This window comes from Mustela erminea, chromosome 4 (assembly GCF_009829155.1).
Source record: "Mustela erminea isolate mMusErm1 chromosome 4, mMusErm1.Pri, whole genome shotgun sequence".
NCBI lineage: Eukaryota > Metazoa > Chordata > Mammalia > Carnivora > Mustelidae > Mustela > Mustela erminea.
Window position 1 is genome coordinate 45558195 of NC_045617.1, and position 27403 is coordinate 45585597.

Sequence of the window (27403 nt, forward strand, 5' to 3'; positions counted from 1 at the left end):
GGACCCCGGGATCATGACCTGAACCAAAGGCAGACCCTTAATGGCTGAGCCACCCAGGCACCCCAGAATCAGAGCATTTTCAAGTGGAAGAGACTATACCAAAGTACACAGTATAATAGTTGACTTATTCTTTTTTTATTTTCCTGTATGTCTGTGTTGTTTTTCGTTTGTTTCTTATTCTCTTTTCTGTGCCTCATATATCGTCAGGTTCTGGAAGCTAAGGACCTCTATTTTACATCCAAACAGTAAGGACTCAACCAGGCATTCCGTTTTTTCCTGATGTGAATGCTAAAACTAACAAAGCATTCCTTATTAATGGTATAGTACGTAAAGAAAATATGTAATGTGTCATACTTCTGTCTACATTTTGCAGGAATTCTTACCAGTTATAATCATCTCTAGAATGTAATATGCTCAAAAAAAGATTTCCAATTATCTCTAAAGATATACCAACCAAAATAATAGCAGCAAGCCTGTCTTCTTTGTCTCTTAAACTAAGGGAAAGAGATAGGAACACGCTGACAGAAAAAATTTGGTTTGCCAACCTGTAAACGTGCAAATTATAGGGAAATATTTGGCAATTTGCCCAGTACTAAAATTTGCTTTGTACTAAAATTCTTTGTACTAAAATTCTTAAAAATCAAGTGTCTTTACCTAAAGATTGCTCCAGAAAAACAAGATTGAATAATTAAAGTAAATGAAAGAGCATGATTTCATGCCCTGACAGCAACGGCCTTCCAACAGATAATCAATGAAGTATATCCTCATGGATTTCATCCGCTTTTCAAAATTTCCACAGAGAAATACTGAGAAGACATCAATAAATGAAGGAGTGAAAGCATTTAATTATTACTGCTCTCTTCAGGGATTAAGGATATACGATTTAGTTAATGACTTTTTAAGGAATAAATATAGAAAGCCCTTGATCTGGTAAATGAGTAACTCTGAAGCCCTTTGCAGGTCCACTGGTGGAGACCAGGACTTGGGAACCAGCCAGAGTATTGTAGGATTTTCTCTGCCTTTAGCGCCACCCCTCCTTCTTGGTCGTGCCCCCACAAAGAATGAAGAGGTAGATCCGATGAAGAGTGGCCAGCAGTAAAGCAAAGTTTACTGAGCAATGTTATAAAGCTCCTGGGTTGGGGTAGAGGGGTGGCAAGAGTACTGCCCTTGGAGTTTCTAAGTTTAGGGGGTTTTATGAGCTCTTTTCCGGAACTATTTAAAGCAATCAAGGTGTGCTGAGTGGTGCCAGTCAGGGCTTGGGTCCTGTATCCATCCACGTGCTAAAGTCTATTAGGCTAAATTCTACGTGCTGATGGTCTTTTTTTTCTTTTTTTTTTTCCTCACATCTGGGGTCTTCTTTATTAACCGCCCCTTGCCAGTGATACTGACAAATGTTTTGTGGTTACCTGCCTTATTTGAGGACGTTTTGCAGAAGTCATTTCTGCAATGGCTGCAAAGCAGAATGCTAGTGGGGTCCTGCTTAAGCTGCAAAACAGGATGTCAGTGCTGTTCTATATTAGCTGCCCCACCTCCATATTTTCATTTCATTGTTGGGGACCCTGGCCCTGACTATCCAACTGTCCAACTAATTCCTAACAGTATCACTGCCCTCTAATTGGCCCACTAGAGACTCTGCTGCAGCCACTAGCCATCAGTGGCTTCCAGGCCCCGGGGACCCATAGGCAAAGCCTTCCTGCCGCAGGAGAATGGGGACAAAGTCTCGATCACTTAATTAAGCTGGAATGGGACTTGACCAGGATGAAGACTTAGGAGGCTCCTGAGTTTGCCTCCTTTCACAAACACGTTGAATATACAGCTGCATATGGAGGAATTCCCTCTGAAAGATATCCAGAAACTAGCTAAGGCCCCTCCGACACCTCTGGCAAAAGAGGAAAACACCCACGTGAAAATGGGTAGGAAGGTCTGAGACACACTCTTGCCATAACCCCTACCCCCAACATAGCAACATACAGTTGGAAAGAAACCCCCAACTTCCAGCTTCTCCCTAAGAAGGAAACGGTTTGGACAGCACCTCTGGAGCCCCAGTTTTAAGACCCTCACTGCAGAGACAGGCCGCTAAATGGCCTAGCTCTGAAAGTCAAAAGGGCTGAGGGGCATGAGAACCTAAAGACTACACAGCAAGCAAAGCAGCAGTAATTCAAGGACAGGCAGGCGAGCCCCCACCACAGCTATCCCCCCAAGGCTCACTGCAGAGGAAGTAGACAAAACCGCCCACTTCCCATTCTTTCCTGGACAGGAGTTTCCCCTCAGGGCGGGGCCTCGGATTTAGCACCCAGCCAGCGGCTGCCAGCAGTCTCCCAGGGAAGCTGCCAACCCACCCTGCCCTCTCCCTGCAGCCTATTCTAATCATAAAACCAAGTCACCGGCATCTCCCCGGAGAGAGCTTATACACATGTCTGACACTCTAGCTTCTGTGGCTACAGCCCAAGGGACAGGTCCCCAGTCTCCTGGCTCTGATACCAACGGTGCTTACATTCAGGAGTCCTACAGGACTGCAGGGAACAAAAAAGCCATTCTTAACAAGCAGGAGGACTTGCCCAGCTATCTACTTGGCTGAAAAGAGAGGAAACGGGCAAAAACTGGAAGAGGATTTCCACTACCTCCATTTTGACCTCAAACTTTCTAATTGATTAAGTTCTTCTTTCCAGCTTATTTATTTCTTTCATCAGGCAAAAGATCCCAGAGCAAAAGGTCCCCTGATGGGAATGGAAACTACCCATAATGACTGCCCTGAGCCAGCAAGACCTGCCCTTGACTGACTCCAAGACAATGACCAACCTGACCTTTCTTGCCCACCTTTGTCCAACATTTTCTTTATATAAACCTGGAAGTATCTTTGGCACTTTGAAGAGAGTCTGAGACACTAGTCTGCTGTCTTTCCAGTGTTGGCCTTACTGAAATAAATTCCTTTCTTGTTCCACCAGGACTCGTCTCCCTGCCTGTGGATTTTGTCAGCTGTAAGTGGCCAAACCTGGTCTGTTTAGGACCCCCAGAGCCAGGTGCTCTTGGACCCCTGTGCCCTTGCTTTAAAACTTCTATCTCCTAGTTTCTCCCGGGAAGGGATTTAATTACATGCTTTTCCAGCTGCTGCCTATCCTGTGGGCTTCTAATCAGCCTTCATCTGGGTAGGTGCTGACCACAATCTTCCCCTTGGGGACAAAGGCAGGTCTTGACACACCCTCAACTACTAGGAGCCACTAAAAACAAAGAAATTGGTTTTGGCAATCATAAAACTTCAAGAGGCAACTAGGAGCCCAGGGTAGGCTGAATGACAAGGTTGATCTCCTACACAAGACCACTCAAAACTAGGGAGTGGTAGCTGTTTTCTTCAATGCACAGAAACTAGCACAGAGAGCCAAGAAAAATGAAGAAATAGAGCAATACGTTTCAAGCTAAAGAACAAGATAAATCTCCAAAAACAGATCTTAATGAAATAGAAATAAGTAATTTACCTGATAGAGAGCTCAAAATAATGGTCATAAACATACGGGGCAAGCTCCTTGACATCGGTCTTCACAATGATTTTTTTGTATTTGATACCAAAAGCAAAGGCAATGGAAAGAAAATAAATAAGTGGGACTACATCAGACCAAAAAGTTACTGCACAGCAAAGGAAAGCACCAACAAAAGGAAAATGGAACCTATGGAATGGTAATAAATATTTGCAAAGCACGTATCTGATAAGGGGTTAATATCTAAAAATAGAAAGAACCCATACAATTCAATACCAAAAAGCAACCCAATTAAAAAGTGGCAAAGGACTGGAATAGATATTTTCCAAAGATATCCAAATGGCCACAGGCACATGAAGAGGTGCTCAGCATCACTAATCATCAGGGAAATGCAAATCAAAACCTCAATGAGCTACCACCTCATGCCTATTTGGATGTCTAATATAAAAAAAGACAAGAGATAAACAGTGTTGGTGAGGATGTGGAGAAAAGGAAACCATGGGACACTGTTGGTGGAAATGTAAACTGGTACAGCCACTATGATAAATAGTATGGAGTTTCCTCAAAAAAGTAGAAACCATGGGGTAACCATGACAGAACCTGCGAGTGGGCAGTAGTTCCTGGAAAACAGATGCTTTATGCTGACCAGCAGCGTGCAGGTATGACTGGAGCTGGACAGTAACCTTCCACAGAATTGTATTTCCTTGCTTTGTGCTGGATTATTAGTCACTCCAATAACACAATGCACAATTTATGCCTATCACGCCAAATTAGGAATGGCCGCAGGCTATTTCAGTCCATCATTATGAATGCACACGCACTGCTTTTTACAGCCCCAAGAAACCCATCAGGGCTGAAAGAATGCTGTTGACCATGTTTTACAAAAGAAGGTTCTTTAAATAATAGTTTCAGACTTTACTTTTGTACATATTTTTGATGGTCCAAATGTTCACACAGTTTGGGAGAGCTGGAATCATTAATACTTTAAAAAGAATCTCAATTTGAAAATGACATTGATTCAGGGTCCCCCACTAAGGGAATCTTTCAAGTTCTTTTTCACTCATGTAATACTATCCCTGAGCAATCAGCCTATGTGAAGAAGGGGGTGTTTTCTGGGACTTGTGGGATACAGAATAGAGTTGTGTAAAAAGAATCTTCAGGAAAATTAATCATGAGGGGATTTCACAGGTTAAGACAAATACATTATGTTTACAATGGGGAATTGTATAAGACTTACATTTATGAGCCTTCAGTCCTTCAAAAGAAACTGGTCCAATCTCATAATATTCATATTCCCAGGTGTAATCAGAATTAGGTGCAGATTGCTGGGATGTTCTGTTAGAAATTAATCTCTGGCCAGACATCTCTGCCCTGCACAAATGGAGAAAAGGAAGTGTAGAACCTGTTAATTCATCCTCAACCCCCCAGATCCGCTACCTGCTTTTGACCACATTCGGAAGTTCAGAAGGCAAATGCACCAGGGAGGTCCCATCCACTAGGGCGGAGAGAGGTCCACAATGGCTGCCTCTACTTCACACCAAGTGGCCACTGTTTCCTTTTACCTCTCCACTAGACTGAAATGTTTTTGAAGTCATACACCATGTCTTTTTTGTTGCCATCCCCCAGCACTTAACCCAATGCCTGGCACAGAACCAACTTTCAATAACTGATAAATGAAGGAAGCGGAGAAGGGAGAGAATGTATCAAAGTCTCTGAGCTTGCAACTTCAGCCCCACCACTTATACCTGCATGAATATGCAGAGGCTACAGAGAATAAGTAATATCAGTACCAGAGATGAATTTTCTCTGCATACATGTATGGAGCATCTGCTGTGCAAAAACAAAGACAAGCATCCAAAGGCTAATGAAATGGGGTGGCCAAAAGAGAAGTGGTCAACAGAAGTCCCATAATGGGAGAACATCCTCCGTGGGAGCCCAAATCTTGGCTACTGCTTATCCCTAAAATTGGACCTATTCTCAGGATGACCCAAGAGTCTCCGTGGTGATGATTTTAGATTTTAAAATTCTGACTTCTTTGAGACAAGTGGTTTCACTGTGCAGCATGTAGACCAAAGGTGACAAAATAACAGATCCAATATTCAATATTGGGCATCAATTGTGTGCAAGACACTTCACATTATGGGATGGAAGACGACACTTGATATACAAACACAGACCCTACAGATCTTGCTTTATATTTGAGAAAGAATACAAAGTAACAAATAGCAGTACTATAGGGAAAAATTTGAATGGCAGATCAGCTAACACCAAGATTCACTGAGAAGTCATAACCACTGTGTCTCACCCCTAAGAGTTTTCTGAAGTTCCCCTTCTTCCACCCACCTTGGGTGAGTATCACCCACTGCTGCCTCTAGGGCACAGCCCCTAGAGAAGTTGAGGCAAAATCACCATCACCCCTCTGTGAGTCTCATCTTTCCCTTTCTTTCCTTTCTTCCGTAATCCCCAATCCTGGACCCCACAGAAACAGACTCTAGCCCTTCGGTATCATATTGTTCAAAGGATAGTGTGCTCTGATCCAGAGATATAGGCTAGTATCAGAACTGGAGTGTTGGGGTGCCTGGGTGGCTCAATTGGTAAGCGTCTGCCTTCAGCTCAGGTCATGATCCCAGAGTCCTGGGATTGAGCCCCACATCAGGCTCCCTGCTCAGCGGGAAGCCTGCTTCTCCCTCTCCCACTTCCCCTGCTTGTGTTCCCTCTCTCACTGTTGTCTCTCTCTCTATCAAATAAATAAATAAAATCCTAAAAAAGAAAAGAAAAGAAAAAAGAACTGGAGTGTTACTGTGAGTGCCCAGGCAGACAAATCATTCCTTCAAAGGTAGAAAAGAATGTATCATTTCTCATTTGGAAAAGAAAGCTACACAAATTTTAAGAAAAGCTGACCTTCAAGGAAGTATTCAGTGACCTTTCTAACACCCACACAAAAGTAACATAAAACCAGGACCACAGTATTATCTTTGGTCTTTTTATTATTTGAACAAGAGATTATTTCCCTCGATGAAATAAATTTCCTCAGGAAATGAAAATTAATAACTCAAACCTAAGAAACACTATCCTCATTTATGAGCACTTCCTCCAGAAGGAAAGAATTGTGTGTGAGCAAAGAGTAGCTCTTCAGTTATAGGGTTCAGAGATAAATGGTAGATTCAGATAAACACAATGTCCATTTGAAAAGGCTAAGAATTTCACACCATGCAAGCAACACACTAGATCTGAAACTGGGAGACCAGGGTCTTCATATTGCTCTACCTCCATTCAATATGGTGCCAGGAAATGGTTCTGGCTACAGTCCTTAGTAGACACCATCACTGCCCACCTGGCCCCCTTCTTGAGCTGCTTAACTGGTTTTTCTGCTTCTACTCTCACTGACCAATTGTAATCCACTCTTCACCTATCAGCCAATGTTTTTGTTTGTTTGTTTGTTTGTTTTGTTTTGATTTCCCCTGTCATTCCTTTGCTTAATATTTTTAATGTCTTCCCACTGCTCTAGAGACAAAGCCCAAAATCTTTGAAATGTCCCACAAGGTCACGACTTGGGTCTTGCTGTCTCCTTTTATCCCACCTTGTATCCTACCAAACTGTGCTTGCATTTCCAGCAGTTCCTCGGAGACTTCATGCTCTGTGTTCCCTGCACACATGCTCTTCCCTTTGGCAAGAGTGTGCCTCCTACCAGCCCATCCTAACCCGTTCTTCTTTTCGACTTACTCTTATCTATACCAGAGCTGGCAAATCTGGCCCACCACCTGTTTTTATACAGCCTCCAAGTGAAGAATGTTTCTATATTTTTTCATGGTTGGAAAACAATTTCTTTTTGAGAGAGAGAGAGTGTGGAGAGGAGTGGATGGGAGGTACAGAGAGAGAGAGGGAGAACCCTACGCAGGCACCACAAACAGCACAGAGTCTGACGTGGGACTCAATCTCCCAACCCTGAGATCATGACCTGAGCTGAAATCAAGAGTTGGTTGCTTAACTGTCAGAGCCATCCAGGCATTCCTGGAAAATAATTTTTAAATATTTTGTGACATAAGAAAATTATATGAAATTCAAATATTGGAGTCCATAAATAAAGTTTTTATTTTTTTTTTCTAATTTGTTTGAAAGAAAGGTAGAGATAGCGACAGAGATAGCAAGAGAGAGCATGAGCAGGGAAAGGAAGGAGAAGCAGGCTCCCCACCGAGCAGTTCTGGGCTCGATTCCAGGACCCGGGGATCATGGCCTGAGCCCGAAGGCAGACATTCAACCAGCTGAGACACCCAGGCGCCTCCATAAGTAAAGTTTTATTGGAACACAGCCACCCTTGTTTTTGTATTTTTTTATGGTTTCTCTAGCATTACAAGTGCAGAGTTGAGTAGTAGCAACAGAGGTAGTATGGCCCAAAAGCCTAAAACATTTACTTTCTGGTATTTTATAGAAAAAGTTTGCCAACCCTCCTTTAGGGCAATGGCGGGGTAAAAAAAAGATCTAAGCTTCAATTTTCCTATCAGGAAAATGAAGAGGATAACAGTACCTATTTCATGAGTTGCCGTAAAGATTAAATGTGCTGTTACATGAAGTATGGGTAGCCAGGACCCAGTTAAGACCAACACATAGCAACCAGCACTATTACTCTAAGGTAAGACATGCTAGTCTGGGATAGAAAAGCCAAGGCCTCTTCTTCAAGCATCACCAACTCCCCTGTCAGCCGGTTCCTATCAAACTCACCATGTGGGGTCATTGATCTATGTGACAATGAATACACCTGTGGGGGAAAAAAAAAAAAAAACTCCTGCTGCATTTATTTAGATGCTTTAAAAGTTTTAGTGAGAAATATGTACATCACAAAACTCGTGCTGTTCCATCAAGTCAAAAATATGGTAATAATCTCTCCTGTTTTTAAAGAAAATAGTAAGTCTGGTTTGATCATCTCATTTTTATTGGAAATCAGGTATTACAGCCAATGTAATAAACAGAGCAGAGGGAGGCACTAGACTTCCTCTGGTATCGAAAGAGGTAACAGAAAAATGGCAAAAAGGACATAAAACACTGAAGGAAATAAAGATGGGAGTCTTTTCCCATCTCTGTGTCAGCTGTTCACATCTGTACCTAACGGTCATCACCACCTGTGGCTGCCCAGGCCCACCTGCCCAGCCCAGCACGTCTCCCTGCGACTCTCTTAGGTCAAAAGAAGCATCACAGCCACCCTCATAGGGCTGGCCAGGAACTAGCAAACAGACTATGTCTGTACAAAACATCAGAGATCAAGAAATCTCAACCCCTGGGGAGCCTGGGGGACTCCGTTGTTAAGTGTCTGCCTTCGGCTCAGGTCATTATTCCAGGGTCTTGGGAACGAGCCCCACATCGGGTTCCCTGCTCAGCAAGGAGACTGCTTCTCCCTCTGCCTGCTGCTCCCCTGCTTGTGTGCTCTCTCTGACAAATAAGTAAATAAAATCTTAAAAGAAAAAAAAAAAAGAAAGAAAGAAAGAAAGAAAGAGAAAGAAAGAAAAGGAAGGAAGGAAGGAAGGAAGGAAGGAAAGAAGTCTCAGCCCCTCACCCATTATTTCTTTTACTCTCCCCTACACCATCCCTGTTCATCTACATGTACTATCTAGCAACAGCTAGAGAGCAAAGGGTCATGCAAGTCTCATGTGCAGAGATCTTAAAAGTGGAAAGTCGGTCCTTTAAGAGAGGAGTAAAGTGCTGGCAGATGCCTGGACACGAGAGGGAGTGAAGAACAGAGCCAGACTAGCAGAGGTTCTCCAGGGAAGCTGAATGAAATGTTAGACAACCTCTGCCTGAGCGGCCATCATTTTGGCTGCCTTTAGAACAGGGGGTAAGCTCGAGGGGGTTATTTTCTCTATTTCATCTAGGTTCACGAATCCCAAAGATAGACTGGGGGAACCGGCATCTCTGGCCTCTCCTCTCACTCCCGTCTCTCCTCTAGCTTGAAAAAGCCCATGAGGCAATGTTTCTCATCCAAGTCTCAAACGGATTAGCTTGGGCCACCGCATACACCAGGACAGGAAATAAGCAGAAGGCTGTTGTCTGGCTGGATTTTGTACTATGCCTCCTGTATGAAGGCTCAAGTTGCTCGTCTGAGCTTTGCAGACAGAAGCTGGCACTGTTTCACTGTTGTGGGAAATGCCAGCACATCTGGGCAACAGCCCCCAGAGTCTGGTATTTGCACGACAGTGAGGGACCCATGTCGGGGTATAACGCCCTGTTGTGGAGGAGGCAGTCTGGCACCACAGGGCTTACTCACTGCGGGGCTGAGAGCAGACAGCTGCTCTCTCCTGAACACAGCAAACAGGAAATGCAACGCTCAGCCAAGCGGCTGCCTTCTGTGTTTCTGCCACTCCTCAGCATCCCTCCCCAAATCTCCTCAATGTCAGATTTCGTCGTAATATCAGCATCATGAAAAACTACCTCTTCCAGGAGAAATGCATCATAAGCAAGCTTCCGGGAGCTAAGTGCTCTTTGGAACCGCTGAGAGCACTCTTCCCAACAGCCACAATAATGAAAAATCACAACTGAACCTCAAAAATCACACCAGGAAAGGAAGTGTACCTTCTTCAGGTACGCACGTGGCAATTGAGGCCAATGTCTAGGATTGGAGAAGGGAAGAAGACCTCAAACCCACAGTGAGAACGCAGGGTTAGCAGCCCCAGACATGTCTTAAGGCTGTGTAAATGTCCCGCTTCTCCCGGACACATTCCCAACACTCATTCCTTCCAATCACCCGATCTTTCTTCCTCCTACCCAGCTTCCCACACCACTCCTGGGCACGCTCTGTTCTTCCTAAAGACGCATCAAGCCATTCTCTCTACCTCCTTCAAATTGGGAAGACGCATGTGGTCATGGACCCTTCTCTGGAGTGAATAAAGGCTCTTCGTGGCCATTTTTTGAGGGCCATGATGTGTACACGTGCCCAGGGTGTTATTTCCTTGAAGTTGGACCTCGATTTCCATACTAAGGTGTAAACATCAGCAGATATGCTTTCCCAGTGACCACCAATTCGGTCAATGTTCAGACTAGAACATTAAGGAGAGAGCCTTAAAGATACCTATAAACCTAAAAAATGAATACACGCACACACATGCATACACACAGCTGACAACACAACCAGAAAAGCATTCCGAGAAGATGCTGGCCAAGGTAACTGATCCAAAGCCCCATAGTAACCTGTAGGTACAGAGGAAGACTGAATGACCCATTCAGTTTTGAGATCAAAATTCCGCATCGCACACTATCTTCATTCCCCTTAGTCCCCAAATTCCAGTTGTGGGCATACTAGCCAGCACACCAATCTCTGTTCTGGACTGGGCCATAAGGTTCTCATGAGTTACATGTACTTATCTCTTTCTTTCTCCTATTCCTAAGAACAACTGTCCCCAGAAAAACCCAGAGAAATCACTCTTTTTCTTTTTTTTAAAGATTGTATTTATTTATTTGACAGACAAAGATCACAAGTAGGCAGAGAGGCGGGCAGAGAGAGAGGAAGGGAAGCAGGCTCCCCGCTGAGCAGAGAGCCCGAGGCTCAATCCCAGGACCCTGAGATCACGACCCCAGCCGAAGGCAGAGGCTTTAACCCTCTGAGCCACCCAGGCGCCCCCAAGAGAAATCACTCTTGTAACCCATCACCCTTTCTCTCTCCAAGCAAAGGCATTTGAGAAACCAAACGTAAAGCCTGGCTAGGCGACATTCTAGCGGCCAAGGAGCCCAAGATGAGAAGTTCTGAATTGCAGCTTTAGAAGCTTAGTTCCCTCACTGCACAGAGTTGTGACCAGGCCCCCCAGGTGAAGACTAATGACGCACTCAGCCTACCCGCATCTCAGTGGGGTAGGGCCACCCAGAGATCAGAGGAGAGTCTGCAAGCTATCAGTCAGGTCATGACAGACCAGAGCCCCTGGGTATTCCTGAAGCATTTCCATAAGGCAACATCCCAGCAAGGAATTACACTCTATCTTCTAAAATCAGAGCCCCTGCGGTCTCCTCCCAGGGCAGTGCTTAAAAAAATGCAGGCATTTCCCCTCCATGTACTTTTCCTTTTTATATATTCTGTGTGAATCACTGTCTTCTCCTTGTACTTGTTATATTAAGTCTCATGTTTGCAGATTCCTTTTCTGTGAACCCATTTGAAGTCAGCAATTTCTTTCACGGAGTGTGGATTTTTATCTCTTCCAATTGAAGAGGTCTTGCTTCTGGGACTTGGAAGTCTTTTCCTCCTAACTACTATCTTGTGACTTAAGCATGAATCTTACTTTTGAAGTCTGCATCTCTGGCCACTCAGTTCAGCCTAGAGATATCACTTACACACACACACACACACACACACACACACATACACGCCTCTTCCCCTCTCAAACGGACAGACTCCCCCATTTCTCTACGCTATCAAGTTTTACGCTGTTCCTGGGTACTTCCTAGAAAGTATGCAGTTACCCAGCAGATCTCAAAAATGTGGCACCTGACAGCTGGCAGAGAAATTTCAGATGCATCTTCTTCCTCTCTATCCCCACATCCCTGCCGCACAGCAGCAACTTGTTTCCAGAAGCAAAACAGAACCACAAGTGTTGCCAAGCCTGAAGACTACACTGGTCTTAAAATCAGAATCAATGCCAATAAAAGAACAACTTCCGAAGCCAGAAACGGAACTTAATAGTCTGTACAGATAAATATTCAGTTAACATCTGAAATGGAGAGATGCTTAATTGGCAAGTGGGCATCCTTCTCCCAGCAGCTGGTGCTTCAAAGAGGACAGTAGTCTGGACTCCCAAATCCACGTCTTCCACTTATGCCCTGGGAAGACACAGAGTAGTCAAAAGACTAGAAAGTAATTCTTAAAGTTAGCATTTCCTGACTCTGTTCAGTCCAGCAAATGCTTACTGCATGAACTACTCGATGCTGGGACATAATGACTATCCCGGAGCCCTTCGGAGATGTCTTTGGAGATGGTAACAGATCCTTGCATCACATCATAGTACAGGCAATGCTAGGACTGCACAGACCCGTCCTTTGGGGCTGTCTCTTCCTTCCAGCATCCTTTCCGTAAGCACCAACACAGCATGGCCTCCTTCTGCTTTGCTCACCGCTGTATTTCCAGCAACCCACATGAGGCCTGGCTCATAGCAGAAATGCAATAAATACTTGCTGATTTAGTTTCTTATTCTGTGGAGAAGCCACAGAATTCTCCTCTTTCCTTCTGTTACCCCCACCCTGATCTTGAGAGCAGAGTTCTCCCATTCTGACAGAAACCTCCGTCGGGCAGGGAGAAGAACATCACACCCACACAGAGGGGAAAAAACACCCCAGGAAGAAGCTGGGAAGCCTCCATCTGAAAAAGATTTTCCAAAAAGAGAGCTGAGACATGGCTCAGAGACAGGCATAGGGAAGGCAGGCACGCTGCCCCCGGGCAACCACACCTCAGTCCCAGCTCTGAAGATTTAGGAAGTTGGGTTTTCACGGTACTCCAAGGGCAAGAAAGGCAATGAACTGGGTCACCCTGACCAAGTGTAGGAGAATGATTTTCAACCACAGCATCAATTTGGTGAATAACAATAAGGGATAAATGGCCAAGGAGACCAGAGCAGAGCACATGCGTCCCGTGATCTGGGAAGCAAACCTTAAGATCGAAAGATTAATTGATGACTGTGGAATTAGGGCAAAGGAGTTATGTCATGTTATAAAACAGGGCTCTACTCCTCTACCCCACTACAGGATACCATGATGTTTGTCCTATCTCCCAACACAGATGCCCTATGGCAGCCGCAAAGTGAGGCCACTCCCGTGGCAGGTTGGGGTCTCCACCCCAGAAAGGCATTAACTCCCACCTCTTTCTACACCTTGCTTTCCTTGGTCTGGACATCAAGAAATTCTAGGCCTATTGAGCATAGCTGTGGAATCCCAAGTTGACCACTCTATCACCGTAAGGTTTGCTGGGTCCCCAATACTGTATTTATCTTTGCTCTATTCCAGAGCCTTCAGAAGAAGTATGTTTAAAAGTACTGGATTCGAGTCAAAAAACCAACTATCCAAATGCAGGGGTTCACCATGGGATATCGCTTCACACCTAGGATGGCTGTTATGTAAAAAAAAGCAAAAACAAAAACAAAACCCGAAAATAAGTGTTAGCAAGGATGTAGAGAAACTGGCACCCTCGTATGTCGCTGGTGGGTATGTAAAGTGGTGCAGCAGCTACCAACGGCCGTAGATCAGCTTCCCCCCCACCCCCGCCCGCCACAGGTTTCAACATGGAAAACCTCACAATCCAGCAATTCCACCTCTGGGAATATTCCCCCAAAGAATCGAAAGCCAAGACTCCAGCAGGTATCCGTACACCGAGGTCCATGGCAATGTTACTCCCGCCAGCTGTAACCTGGAAGCCATCCAAATACAGAGTGGCAGGTGAATGCATAAACAACATACAGTATGTACACAGAGTTGAACAGTATTCAGCCTGAAAAAGAAATTCCAACACGGGCTATGACATGGATGAACTACAAACCATGGCACTGCGGGAAATAAGCCAGACGCACAAGAACAGATACTGCACGACTGCCCTGTTGTGAGGCGCCTTGAGTCCTCGCATCCACAGAGACAGAAGGTAGAATGGTGGCTGTGGAGGGCTGGGAGAAGCAGGGAATGGCAAGTTCTCTGTTGAGGGGACAAAGACTTTCAGCTTGGGATGATGAAAATGTTCTGGGGACAGATTATGGTGATGGTTGCACAACAACGTGAGAGTTACGTCATATACATTTTACCAAAATTTTTAAAAGTTCTAAAACCTTTCTTAATAAGAAAATAATAAGAAATCAGCACTTCCCACCTAAGGTACTTGAGGGAAGTGTAAGTGAGAGCTCCCCAGAACTAAAGACCCTCCCTTGGGGACATGTGGGCACTGGCTGACCTTCAAGTTGTATTCAGCTCTGCTCTTCTCAAGAGACCCTGCAGTGAGACTCCTTTCCATGTAAAAGGAACATTCTGTCTGGGCTGTGGGGATTCCTCCTTCTCCCTACCTGAGAGAGCCCTGGGCAGCTGCAAGAAAACCGGTGCTTCCCTCCACCAGTCCTGGAAATGCACTGACTGCTTCCCACCCCCCCACCCCAGACCCCCTTCACCTCCTGCTGTTCTGTCATTAGCCAACCTCATTTCAGCAGAAGGCCAATAGAAGTTACCACTCCAGAGCTTCCAGAGCATTTTTCACATTTAAAGTCACAAAGAAAGGGTGCCTGGGTGGCTCCGTCGGTTAAGCAGCTGGCTCTTGATTTTGGCTCAGGTCCTAATCTCAGGAATGTGAGTTCAAGCCCCCTCATGGGCTCCACACTCAGTGAGGCCTCTGTTCTGATTCTCTCCCTCTGCCTCTGCCTTTTCCCCCAGCTCACACCCAAGCTCTCTCTCCCTCTCTCAAATGAATAAATAATGTTTTTTTTTTTTTTTTTAAATAAAGCCACGAAGAGAACCACAAAGAAGTACTCTCCTAACACTAGCTCTAGTCTCTGAAAAATATTAACTGGAGACCAGCCAGAATTCATGGACCTGTGAAACAGGACTGCAGACATTTTTATTTTACCAAATAAGGAAATTTTTTGAAAATAGCTATTACTAACAATTAGCATCCTAGAAACAAAAGGTCATTTGAGGAACCTTCCAAGGGAAGAAAGAATCTCACAGGAAAGGTAGCCCTCTGTGAGAAAGGAAGGCTGGCAGTCTGACCAACACTGTCACAGCAAGCAGGTATGTTTTCATGGGTGGGCGTTATACCACCTCTGTCCAGTGTGTTCATGCGATACCTGTCTGAAACGGCTTACATAGTCATTCGTTCTGAAAGCAAAGGAAAGGACTGAAAGAGACATGGTGAGACTTTTTTCTACAGAAGCTATGATTCTGCAACTTAACACCAAGTTGCTTTCCATTTGCAACACAAAGTCAATGATGTGTGTCTATTTGTAAAAATCGTGTGTGTGTGTGTGTGTGTATGAGTGTGTGTATATACAGTGCAACATGGATATGTGCTGTCACAGGCTGAACTGTGTCCCCCTAAAATTTGTATGTTGTAGCCCTACTCCTCCATACCTCAGAATGTGGCCCTAGTTGAAAACAGGGTCTTTAAAAAAGTAGGTTCAAATGAAGCCATTAGGGTGGGTCCTAATCCAGTCTGACTGGGGTTCTTAGAGGAAGTGATAAGGACACACAGAGAGACACCAAGACCACCTGGGCACAGAGAGACACCAAGACCACCTGGGCACAGAGGGACAACCATGTGAAGGAAGCAGCAAGAGGATGGCCACCTCCAAGGGAAAAGGTCTAAAACATATCCTTCTCCTAGTTCACAGAGAAAACCACCCCTGACACCTTGATCTTGGACTTTGAGTCTCCAGAACTGTAAGCAAATAAATTTCTGTCATTTCAGCCACTCAGTCTTTGGTATTTTGTTATGACAGCCCTAGTGAACTAATATAGCTTTCATTAATTAGATACACTGTCCTAGAAAGTCCATTAAAAATGACTTACATAATACCAACTGCTTCTACTACAACTAAACAACAAATATATTTCTAGAAAGAAAACCATTGTCAAAATGTCATAACTCTATCCCACTACAAGCCATCTTCACCAAATACATTTATGACATTCCCATCAGCATGTCCTTCAAGGAGAAAGAGCACAAATCTTGTACATGGTAAAATTAGTATGGGTCAGTTCAGACCAATGAGGGTTTTTTTTTTTTTTTAAGATTTTATTTATGTATTTGACAGACAGAGATCACAAGTAGGCAGAGAGGCAGGCAGAGAGAGAGAGAGAGGGAAGCAGGCTCCCTACTGAGCAGAGAGCCCAATGCGGGACTCGATCCCAGGACCCTGATATCATGACCTGAGCAGAAGGCAGCGGCTTAACCCACTGAGCCACCCAGGCACCCCCAATGAGGGTATTTTAAACACAATGAGCTCAACAATGAAAGTTGTAGGCAACTTTGAAAAGTCAAAGCCTGTGCCCTCAAAGAATCTGGGCTGGTCTTCAAAACTAAACTCTCCTCTGTTGAATGTCACCCCTTCAAATCCACGCATGCAGACGTTAAGATGCAACATAGAAACCTGATGACACAGGTAGACAACAGGTGAACAGCTCAGCATGACAGGGAGGCCCCTGATAGCACAGAAGCCAGGTGGAGGAGGGCTCAAAGACAGTCAGTCCTCTGAGCCTTTGCCCACTCTATTCCACCTGAAAGCCTGGACTGCCATCTACCCCTACCTGGGATTCCCACCAACCTCTGAGAACAGAGCTCAGTCACCACTTCCCCCCGCCCCCAGTCCTGCCCAAGCCCAAGAGGACTGTGCCCCTTCCTTCAAATCCCATCACATGGATTACCCGCATCTCTCACTTTAATAAGGACAGTATAAATCAGTCTCCCTCAGGATCGGACTTTGCCTCTCGCTGAACTCTCATGCTGATTTATAGAGCTGCTATTATAAAACATCACAGCCAGGTGAATCAGCATCTTAACTATGGTAGGGAAACAACCCCCTTCTCCATTTTAATTAGTGGAGTTTTGGGAACACTTGGCATCATAGGGCTAAGCAGAATGAGACTGGCCATATCGTAAATCACTTTGAGCATGATCTGGCACACAAGCCGACTTTGTATTTATTGCTCATGCTCTCTGTCTCCAAACAGCACACACTGTTCTTTATAGCCCTGAGCTGAATCATTCTTCTGACAACACAAGCCGAAAGAGAAGGACCAGGTATTTCAATCTCTGTTTCACGAAAAGGAAATGTAGACTAAAGCAGTGTTTATTTAAGGCCCCCAGACAGGGCCACAGGAAAGCTACATTTTCTAATGACTGTCTTCTCCTCAGTCTGGGATTCTGACACTCAGCGGTGCGTCTTTTCTAGTTTCTCCATCTGCCCCACCCACTGCCAACCTAGTGCCATCCCTGATGATAAACAAATCACAGTCTGGTAGAGCAAGGCCAGCCAGGCTCCAGGCTCCCCAGGCCTCCTCATCTGCAGGGAGGGGCCAGTCAGGAGAGAGCCAGAGGGAGCCTAGCACAGGGAGGGAGGGTCAGAAAGCAGGTTCCCCACTCTGGATGCCTAGAGATGCTGGGGATGTCAGCCCCCCAAGTCCTGGGACATACCTGGCTCATCCCCCTGGAGCATCAGTTTGGAAGAGAACTTGAAAGATGATTTTTTTATATTAAGTTCAGAGATATTATAGAGTAAACTGCAAATATCAAATGAATGTGCAAGATAAACACAGACTTGCTTCTGGCAGCCTTGGCCTCTGATTCTTCCAGAAATATGGGTTAACCACACTCTCCAGCTGAGGTCATTTTTTTTTTTTTTAAGATTTTATTTATTTATTTGACAGAGAGAGAGAGAGAGCAAGAGAGGGAACAGAAGCAGGGGGAGTAGGAGAAGCAGGCTTCCTGCTGAGCAGAGAGCTGGACCCCAGGACCCTGGGATCATGACCTGAGCTGAAAACAGATGCTTGATGACTGAGTCACCCAGGCACCCCTCCTGTTGAGGTAATTTAATGGAGATTTTAGGGGAGTACTGGTAGGAGTATGTATTGATTTACGTGATAAAATTTCCAAATCTTCAGATCCTCATCTGTTGTTTCTTCTTTTTCTTGATCCACACAAGAGAATTATATTTGGGGGAAAATCTGCACAAAGGTTTACAGAACAATGGGTGCTGTATACACCCACATACCCTCACTTTTCTCCAAGTTTTCTTTCTTGACCAACTAGGCAACTGTAGAGCTGATCCATAGGAAGCAACTCCCTCAGCCCTGCCCCACCTTTGCCTTTAATTGTTGTTTTTGCTGTTACTGAGGACTTGAGGAACACAAAGACATCTTCCAGGAGAATAATTATTTGAAGCTTATAAATTATTTTCAGTTGAAGGGTTATGAAATTGGCTAATGTTCTCTAGTCAGGTGAACATCCCATAGATCTTGATAACAGAGACTCAAGCAACAATTCAACCCAGACTTTAACATCCATAATTTCAGCATTTCATAAAAAGATGCTCAACTTCTGCTTTTTTATTTCACCTCTCGGCAACATCTTAACAGATAGAAGAATCACATTTGCAAGGAAGGAGAAGCCAAAATGCATACTTTCCTCTCTTTCTAATGGGACTAAGCATCTCTTATTCTCCAGTCAAGAAGAAAAATCACTTTGTACCCTGATATAAGCCAAAAATAACATGACCATCCTGTCTGAAAGTTGGTCCCCCAAAGTAATAAAACCTTGAACGTGTCCCATAAGCCTGGACTCCCCAAGAAAAAAACTATTTTTTTCCTGATTGTTAGCTATGGAATGTCTGAAGATAAGTCATGACTTCAGAGAACACAAAGACCATGTGTGAAAGTTGCCTTCAACCATGAAAAACAGACTAATGGACACTTGAGAACTCTGATAATCTTATGAGGTATTTTCTTTCAAGTATTTATTGTTTTTATCTGATGAGCCAATCTTCTGAAGCCTGACTCCCTTGCACTCTGGGCAAGTAAACATTTTCTTTCCTAAATGCTCCCACTTCCAAGTCTGAAGTCCATGCAACCTCAAGGAAACAGACCATTACTCTTTACTATTCCAACCCAAGCATATACAATCCATACTCTGAGAGGGCACAACTGTGGAACCTGATCAAATGTCCACTTTATTCTTGTCTCCCATCGCCCTTTAAATGGATTCGGTGTATACATCCTCCCTGTCCTCAGATGAACACTTCGGTAAATCCCATGACTTTGCTGCTCAAGCAACCACTTTAAAGTCCCAAAAGAATTCTAATGTGCAGCCTGGAAATTAAAGAAACTCCAACCAGGTTATAACATTAAATGTCCTGGTCTGTGCAGCTAGGTCCTTCCGCACGTTGCTCTCCTGTAGAGATTGGTGGAGCATGACCTCTTTTCTTTTTCTCTACTTTATGTCCAACTGCTGGCCAGTTTCTCACCCCAACAAGATCAAAGAAGGAGGACAGGACTGTGTTAACTGTCTTCACACACTCTATTTATGGGAGTTTTCATGATACTCATTTTCCTTCAGCTGCTGGCTCACTCTGACCTCAGCCTCTGGATTTCTGGAAACTCTAGCTGCTGGAAACCTCGCTGAATTTACAGTGTCTCCAGGCCAGGACTCTTTCCCACATGGTCCTACCTGGTCCACAGGAAATCCTCTGGCATCTTTAGCCCTAACAAACTCTGAGAAGGCTGGTGATCCTACGACCCAGGCTACTGTATGAGCACCAAATGCATGAAACACATGTACAGTTGAACTAGTGGTTTCTCAAAAGACCCCCTCAACTAGGTTTGGGATGAAGGAAATGGATCTTTCTGAATAAATCTCTTTAACACAGCCCCCTCTCTTAATCCTCATATTCCTGAAGTGGTCAGTGGGGTTTGTGAGTTATAGAAAAAATTCTCAAATATCTACATTAAAGCTTCTACTTGGTGGTCTAGCACTTTCCTTTGGAATTTCACATAACTTTAATGTGCGGCTCAGTCAAAACTTAAATTCAGTATCCTATTTACATCCACACACGTACAAATGTTTAGGATGGACTAATAATTTCCAATTATCTCAAAGTTCATTTTACTCATATAGCTAATAAAACTGAGGAATATGAACACTGAAAGGGGCATCCAGAGATATAAAAGTCAACACTCCAGTCACCGGTGGAGAATCCTCTCCCAGTCCTAACACAAGATCACCCAATATTGCCTTGATCTGACACTGGGAACATACTTACTTCCTCTTCCTCAGATATCTGAGGACTGGCCTTATAACCGGCCAAGGCTCCTCTCTCTGGCAGGTTAAACACTCACTGTTCCTCATATGGCCTAGTCTTCAGACCCTCATCATCCAGGTCACCTTCCTCTGTATGCTGCAAAGTCAGTTTCTGTCCTCTATTAAGGGGCCACCAGAAGGGGGCAACATGTGGAGGGACTCTGGGCTCCCTTGACCCAGTCGCCTTAGGTTGGGTTAGATGGTAGTGGTTAAGGGCCCAGGTTCTAATCCCTGAACTACTATTTACTGGCTATGAAATCTTAGGCAAATTACTTAATCCTTCTGTGCTTCAGCCTCCTTATCTGTAATGAGAATGCTGATAATTGTTTCCCCTGCTTCATGGGGTTGAGATAAAATTGTGAAACACTCATACCTGTGCCTGGCACATAATAAGCTCCATACAAATGTCTATAAAAAAGGTCTGTCCTTGGGCTGCCTGGGTGGTTCAGTCGTTAAGCCTCTGCCTTTGGCTCAAGTCATAATCTCAGGGTCCTGGCATCAAGCCCGTCCGGTTCCTCACTGAGCAGGAAGACTGCTTCTGTGTCTACCACTCCCCCTGCTTCTGTTCCCTCTTTCACTGTCTCTCTCTCTGTCAAATAAATAAATTAAATCTTAAAAAAAAAAAAAAAAAGTCTGCCCTTGTCAGCGCAACCCGAGTTTGGTTCCAGTGACTGAATTCTCTGTATGTCCCTAGCTTTGGTAAGCCCTGTTTGTAAAATGTAAAATAGTAACAGCAACCTAGCTGTGAGAAGTAAAGGGCACCGTGCACTAGGAAGCACTTAGCCAAGTCATTATCACCCTGAAGACATTAGAAGGTCAAGAATAAGCATTCTCCAGAAGAGATCACATATTAGTTTACAAAACCAGACTCAACAAATAAAAGGAGATCGAAGTCATACCATGCACCTTTTTTGACCACAGCACTATGAAACTTGAAGTCAACCACGAGAAAAAAAGTCTGGAAAGACCACAAACACATGGAGGTTAAGTAACATGCTACTAAATAATGAATGGGCCAAACCAGGACATAAAAGAAGAAATTTTAAAAACTATATGGAAATAAATGAAAATGAAAACACAATGGTCCAAAACCTTTGGGATGCAGCAAAAGCCATCCTAGGAGGGAAGTTTATAGCAAAACAGGTCTACCTTATGAAGCAAGAAAAATCTCAAATAAAAATTGAAACTTACACCTACAGGAGCTAGAAAAAGAACAAAAAATGATGCTGAAAGCCAGCAAAAAGAAGGAAATAATAAAGGTTATAGCAGAAATAAATGATATAGAAACTAAAAAGAAAAATAGAACAAATCAATGAAACCACGAGCTGGTTCTTTGAAAAAAAAAACTAATAAACCTCTAACTAGACTATGCAAGAAAAAAAAAGAAAAAACTTAAATAAATAAAATTACAAATGAGAGGAGAAATAACCAACACCACAGAAATATAAACAATTATGAGAATACTATGAAGAACTATATGCCAACAAATTGGACAACCTAGAAGAAATGGACAAGTTCCTTTCTTTTATTAATGTGATGAGTCATGTTGATTGATTTGTGTAAATTGAAACCAAAACAGGAAGAAAAAGGAAGAAAAGGAAAAGAAAAAGAAAAAGAAAACTTGAACAGACTGATAACCAGCAAAATTGAAACAGTAGCCAAAAAATTTCCAACAAACGAAAGTCTAGGGCCAGATGGCTTCACACGTGAATTCTATCACACACTTAAAGAAGAGTTAATACCCATTCTTCTCAAACTATTCCAGAAAATAGAAATGGAAGGAAAACTTCCAATTCATTCTATGAGGTTAGCATTCTCCTGATACCAAAACCAGAAAAAGATACCACAAAAAAAGAGAACTATAGGCCAATATTTCTGATGATCATAGATGCAAAAATCTTCAACAAAATACTTAGCAGACCAAATCTAACGATACATTTAAAAAAAAAAACATAATCAAGTAGGATTTATTCTTGGCCTGCAAGAGTGATTCAATTTATACAAATCAATCAACATGACTCATCAAATTAATAAAAGAAAGGATAAGAATCATGTGATCATTTCAATAGATGCAGAAAAAACGTCTGACAAAGTACATTCATTCGTAATAAAAACCCTCAACAAAGTAGATTTAGAAAGAACACACCTCATCATAATAAAGGCCATATATGGAAAAGCCCACAGCTAATATCATCCTAAATGGGGAAAAAGTGAGAGCTTTCCTCTATGATCAGGAACACAGCAGTGGTGTCCACTCTCACCACTTTTATTCAACATAGTTCTGGAAGTCCTCTCCATAGCAATCAGACAACAAAAAGAAATTAAGGGTATTCTAATTGGCAAGGAAGAAGTTAAATTTTCACTCCTCATAGATGACATGATAGTCTATATAGAAAATCTGATTCTACCAAAAAACTATTAGAACTGATAAATTCAGTGAAGTCATATGATACAAAATCAACGTACAGAAATCTGTTGCATTTCTATACACTAATAATGAAGCAGCAGAAGGAGAAATTAAGAAAACAATCCCATTTACAACTGTACCAAAAGTAAAGAGATAGCCAGGAACGGGACGGTCTAGGAATAAATCTAACCAAAGTGGTAAAAGATCTGTACTCTGAAAACTACAAAACACTGATGAAAGAGATAAAAAAATGACTCAAAGAAATAGAAAGACGTTCCATGCTCATGGATTGGAAGAACAATTATTGTTAAAATATCTCTACTGCCCAAAGCAATCTACATGTTTAATACAATTCCTATCAAAATACCAACAGCATTTTTCAGAGCTAAAACAATAAATCCTAAAATTTGTACAGAACCACAAAAGACCCTGAATAGCAAAGCAATCTTGAAAAAGAAATGCAAATCTGGAGGCATCACAGTTCTGGACTTCAAGCTTTATTACAAAGCTGTCATCATCAAAACAGTCTGGTACCAGCACAAAAACAGACACATAGATCATTGGAACAGAAGAGAGAACCTAGAAATGGATCCTCAGCTCTATGGTCAACTAATCCTTGACAAAGCAAGAAAGAAATTCAGTGGCAAAAAGACAGTCTCTTCAACAAACTGTGCTGGGAAAACTGGACAGCCACATGCATAACAATGAAACTGGACCATTCTCTTTCACCCTCTACAAAAACAAAATCAAAATGTATTAAAGACCTAAATATGAGACCTAAAAACATAAAAATCCTTGAAGGTAGGCATTTCTCAGACACTGGATAGAACTAGAGAGTATTATGCTAAGCGGAAATAAGTCAGCAGCCTGATGCAAGAGAAACAAAAGCAAAAACAAACTATTGGGACTACATCAGAATAAAAACCTTCTGCACAGGGAAGAAAACAATCAGCAAAGCTAAAAGGCAGCCTATGCAATGGCAGAAAATATTTGCAAATGATATATCTGATAATGGGTTATTATCCAAAATATATGAAGAACTTCTATAACTCAATACCCAAAGAACAAATAATCCAATTTAAAAATGGCCAGAAGACGTGAATAGACATTTTTCCAAAGACGACATACAAGATGGCCGACAAACACATGAGGAGGAGATGCTCACTCCTCATCAGGGAAATGGGAATCAAAATGACAATGAAATACCACTTCACACCTGTCAGAATTGCAAAAATCAACAACACAAGAAACAAAACAGGTGTTAGTGAGGATATAGAGAAAGGGGAACCCTCTTACGCTGCTGGTGGGGATGCAGACGGTGCAGTTACTCAGAAAAACAGTATGGAGGTTCCTCAGAAAGTCGAAAATAGATTCTACTAAAATCTAGTAATCACAGTAGTAGGTGTTTACCCAAACAATGCAAAAACATTATTTCAAAGGGGTACATACACCCCGATATTTATAGCAGCATTATCAACAATAGCCGAATTATAAAAAGAGCCCAAATGTCCACACCCACTGACAAACAGAAGAAGGGTGTATATATACAATGGAATATTACTCAGGCACAAAAAAAGAATGAAATCCTGGGGAGCCTGGGTGGCTCAGTTGGTTAAGGGTCTTCCTTCAGCTCAGGTGGTCCTGGGATCTAGTCCGGATTCAGGTTGCCTGCTCAGGGGGGAGCCTAACTTCTCCCTCTGCCCTTCCCCCTGCTTGTGCCTTCTTTCTCTCAAATAAATAAAAATCTTAAAAAAAAAAAAAAGAGTAATGTAATCTTGCCATTTGCAACGATGTGAATAGAACTAGAGAGTATTATGCTAAGCAAAATAAGTCAGGAGAGAAAGACAAACACCATATGCTTTCACTCGTATGTGGAATTTAAGAAACAAATGAGCAAGGGGGTGGGGCAGGAAAGAGAGAGGCAAACCAAGAAAGAGACTCTTGGCTACAGAGAACAAAGGGTGGTTACCAGAGGGGAGGGGTTGGGGGTATGGATGAAATAGGTGATGAGGATTAAGGAGGGCACTTGTGATAAGCACCAGGCGATGTATGGAATTGCAAAAATCACCATATTATACACTTGAAATTAATATTACACTGTATGCTAACTGGAAATAAAATAAAAACTTTAAAAACTAAATAAAAGGTTAAAAATAAAGGATTCAGAGGAATTGTGACTGGCAAAATATCAGGCCTAGAGAAATAGAGAGGAGGAAGGCTACATTTTCTAGAATGCACAGATGATATAATTTGCACAGTAAAAGGTTACCCCACCGTGAGCAGAGTGGGATTAGCCTAGAAGGATCAATGTGGGCAGCCAGGGAGAGGTGTGTACACCCTAACAGAGGCAGCAGGATAAACAACACAGAATAAAACACGCTCACAAATAAATAAATAAATAAATAAATAAATCAAATCTTAAAAAAAAAAAATCTACTCTGGAATGTTGTCAGGTTTCAATGTTTTCCTCTCTGGAAAAGTCAGGTTCAGTGGTCCTCTATCAAGCCTGCTGCAAGGTGACTGAATACTTTTCACTGCTCCAGGATCCCTGTTATTTGGGCCTTGAGTTATCCAGCCCAGTCTTGGGGTTCAAGACCTCTAAAGGGGCTCGTATTTCTTTGCACCCAGGAAGAAATAAACTGGGAGCATTTCTGCCTTCTCCTAAACCTACTGATATCATCTTCCATAGACACTGCGGATCATCCTGATCAGAGCCTGACTCCTTGATGTGGGCACCCCAGCTCACAGTAGCCTCTCTGTTCTGGACCTTACCTGTAGCAGCCACTTTCCTGCCTGCATTCTTCGCGATGCACTCCAGGTGCACCTAAGGGACACTGGCCTCAGGGTCCTAGTTTCCAGACCCACTACTCCCCACTCTTGACCAGGGGATTCAGTAGAAAAACTTCTCTCTTATCTCAACCTAATTATTTTTTTTTTTCATGTGCAAACTGGAAATACTACCACTTAACCTTTGGGGTTTTCATGAGGATTTATATAGGGAAATTCCCTTGTTTTCCCTGGAGTAGCATGGACAATTACCCCCAAGCTCCCTTTGCTTTCAGGACACCATACAATGCTCCCTTTTGTCACGAGATTAAATCCTGGGAAATAGCTGGGATTCGTCCTGAACTGCTCCAGGAACCACAAAGCCTCCAAACAAGTTTCTAATGAGGAAACCTTTAGTCTTCCTCAGTTAATTATGCAGAAAGGATGGAAAGCGAAGAAAAACGAAACCAATCTTACCCTCTAATCAGTAAAATGACCTGCGGGCAGGCTCCCTAGTGCTAACGAAATGGATTAACTGTCGAGCCAGGGTTGATTCCGGGAACCCTGCCCACTGCTGGGGGCGTGCACCGCGGGTCGGCAAACCGCGCAGTTTCCCTGGACTCGCAGGGTCCCGGCGCCTAGAAGGGCTCTCCGTTGTAGGGCACAGCGGTGCCAGGCAGGCCAGGACCCGGACTCGGAAAGTTTTCTCATGGGCGGGAGAAGGTGTTCCACGGCCCTCCCAATGCAGAGGAAGAAACCCGTCCGAGCCCTGAGCCCCGAGCTCCACCGCCTCCAGCCTTTCCGGAAGGTTTTCGGCGGGCCACTCAGGTCCGTGGGCTTCGAGCACGGTCTTCAACTTGGGTGCCCTCCACGGGGTCTCACTCTTCTCCCCAGTTATCCCATTCCCGCTCCCACCCTCCCAAACACCCCTCACCCCACCCCCAACTGAAGAACCACCGCCAACCCCGAAGAGCCCGACTGCCTTCTCCCCAGCCTCCCAACACCGTGCCGCGGCTCGGCATGGCCCCGGGCGCCCATCCCGCCCGCTGTTACCGGCTGGCGCTCCCCGGCCCGCGGACACCGCTCCTCCGAGGTGCGTGAGCGTCGTCACTGCTTCCACCTCCTCCGGCGCCCGGGGCCTCGGCGTGTCGCTCGTGGCGCGGCGGTGCGGCGGGGACGCGCGCTCCCGACCTGCAGCCCCGGCGGCAAGGGGCGCAGGGGGCCGCCTCCAGAGCCTGGGGCCGCGGAGGCCAAGAGGAAGCGAGCTTTGCCCAGCCCTGCCCGGCTCACACTAACCCCTCTCTATCTGGTTAAGAGCTTTCCGCAGGGGAGAAGGAGAAGAAATCAGAGAATACTTGACCCTCCCCAGCTCTGCAGTGGGTCCCTCAGAGCAGTTTTGACTAATGAGTTGAGCAAGAAGGAGCCGGGCAGCACCAATGAGATTTATGAGAGATCCTCACGCTGAGTTCAAGTTCATTAAGGCCGAGGTCCTCCATCATGAGCTATTAAAATTCCTTCAATTTCAGTTCTGCCTTCTGCTTGCAGGTGTGGGTGCCAACAGACAGTCTAAATGTCCCCCAAGCAGGGCCCCAAAAGGACAGGACTGGACCGAGAGTAGTTTCAAGTTAGCAGACTGGCTCACTCCTCCAGTAAATATTTACTGAGACTGTAGTCCATGCCAGACACCGATCTGGGCGTTAGGGATACTGCCTCCTGGACCTTATAATTTCAGTAAACATAAATGCATGAAATAGGTAGCATGTGCAGTAGCGATAAGAGCTATAGCGAAAAAAATTACTCAGGAAGGGCATAAATAAGGGGGGGGCAGTTTAAATTCGGTGGTCAGAGGTGGCCCCAAACTGAAGATGGCTCTTGAGTAAAGAACTGAAGATGGGTTTGAAGTTGGGGGGGGGGGGAGGTCGGGGTACCAGGTGGTGGGTATTATAGAGGACACGGATTGCATGGAGCACT

General features: G+C 44.0%; 1 protein-coding gene across 3 annotated transcripts in view; it reads right to left on the reverse strand.

Annotated features, from left to right (window-relative positions):
* MRAP2 (melanocortin 2 receptor accessory protein 2) overlaps window positions 1-26763 on the reverse strand; it is a 46691-nt gene extending 19928 nt beyond the window's left edge. The window contains exons 1-2 of one of the 3 annotated variants that reach the window (XM_032339135.1): window positions 26486-26763; window positions 4711-4844 (exon numbers count right to left, since the gene is read on the reverse strand). In XM_032339135.1, coding sequence (XP_032195026.1) covers window positions 4711-4837 — 127 coding nt within the window. In that variant the 5' untranslated portion in view covers window positions 4838-4844; window positions 26486-26763. Of the gene's footprint in view, window positions 1-4710; window positions 4845-25909; window positions 25966-26485 lie in introns of those variants that run through there. The other 2 variants (XM_032339136.1, XM_032339138.1) reach the window with 2 other exon arrangements.
* Window positions 26764-27403: the final 640 nt, after the last annotated feature.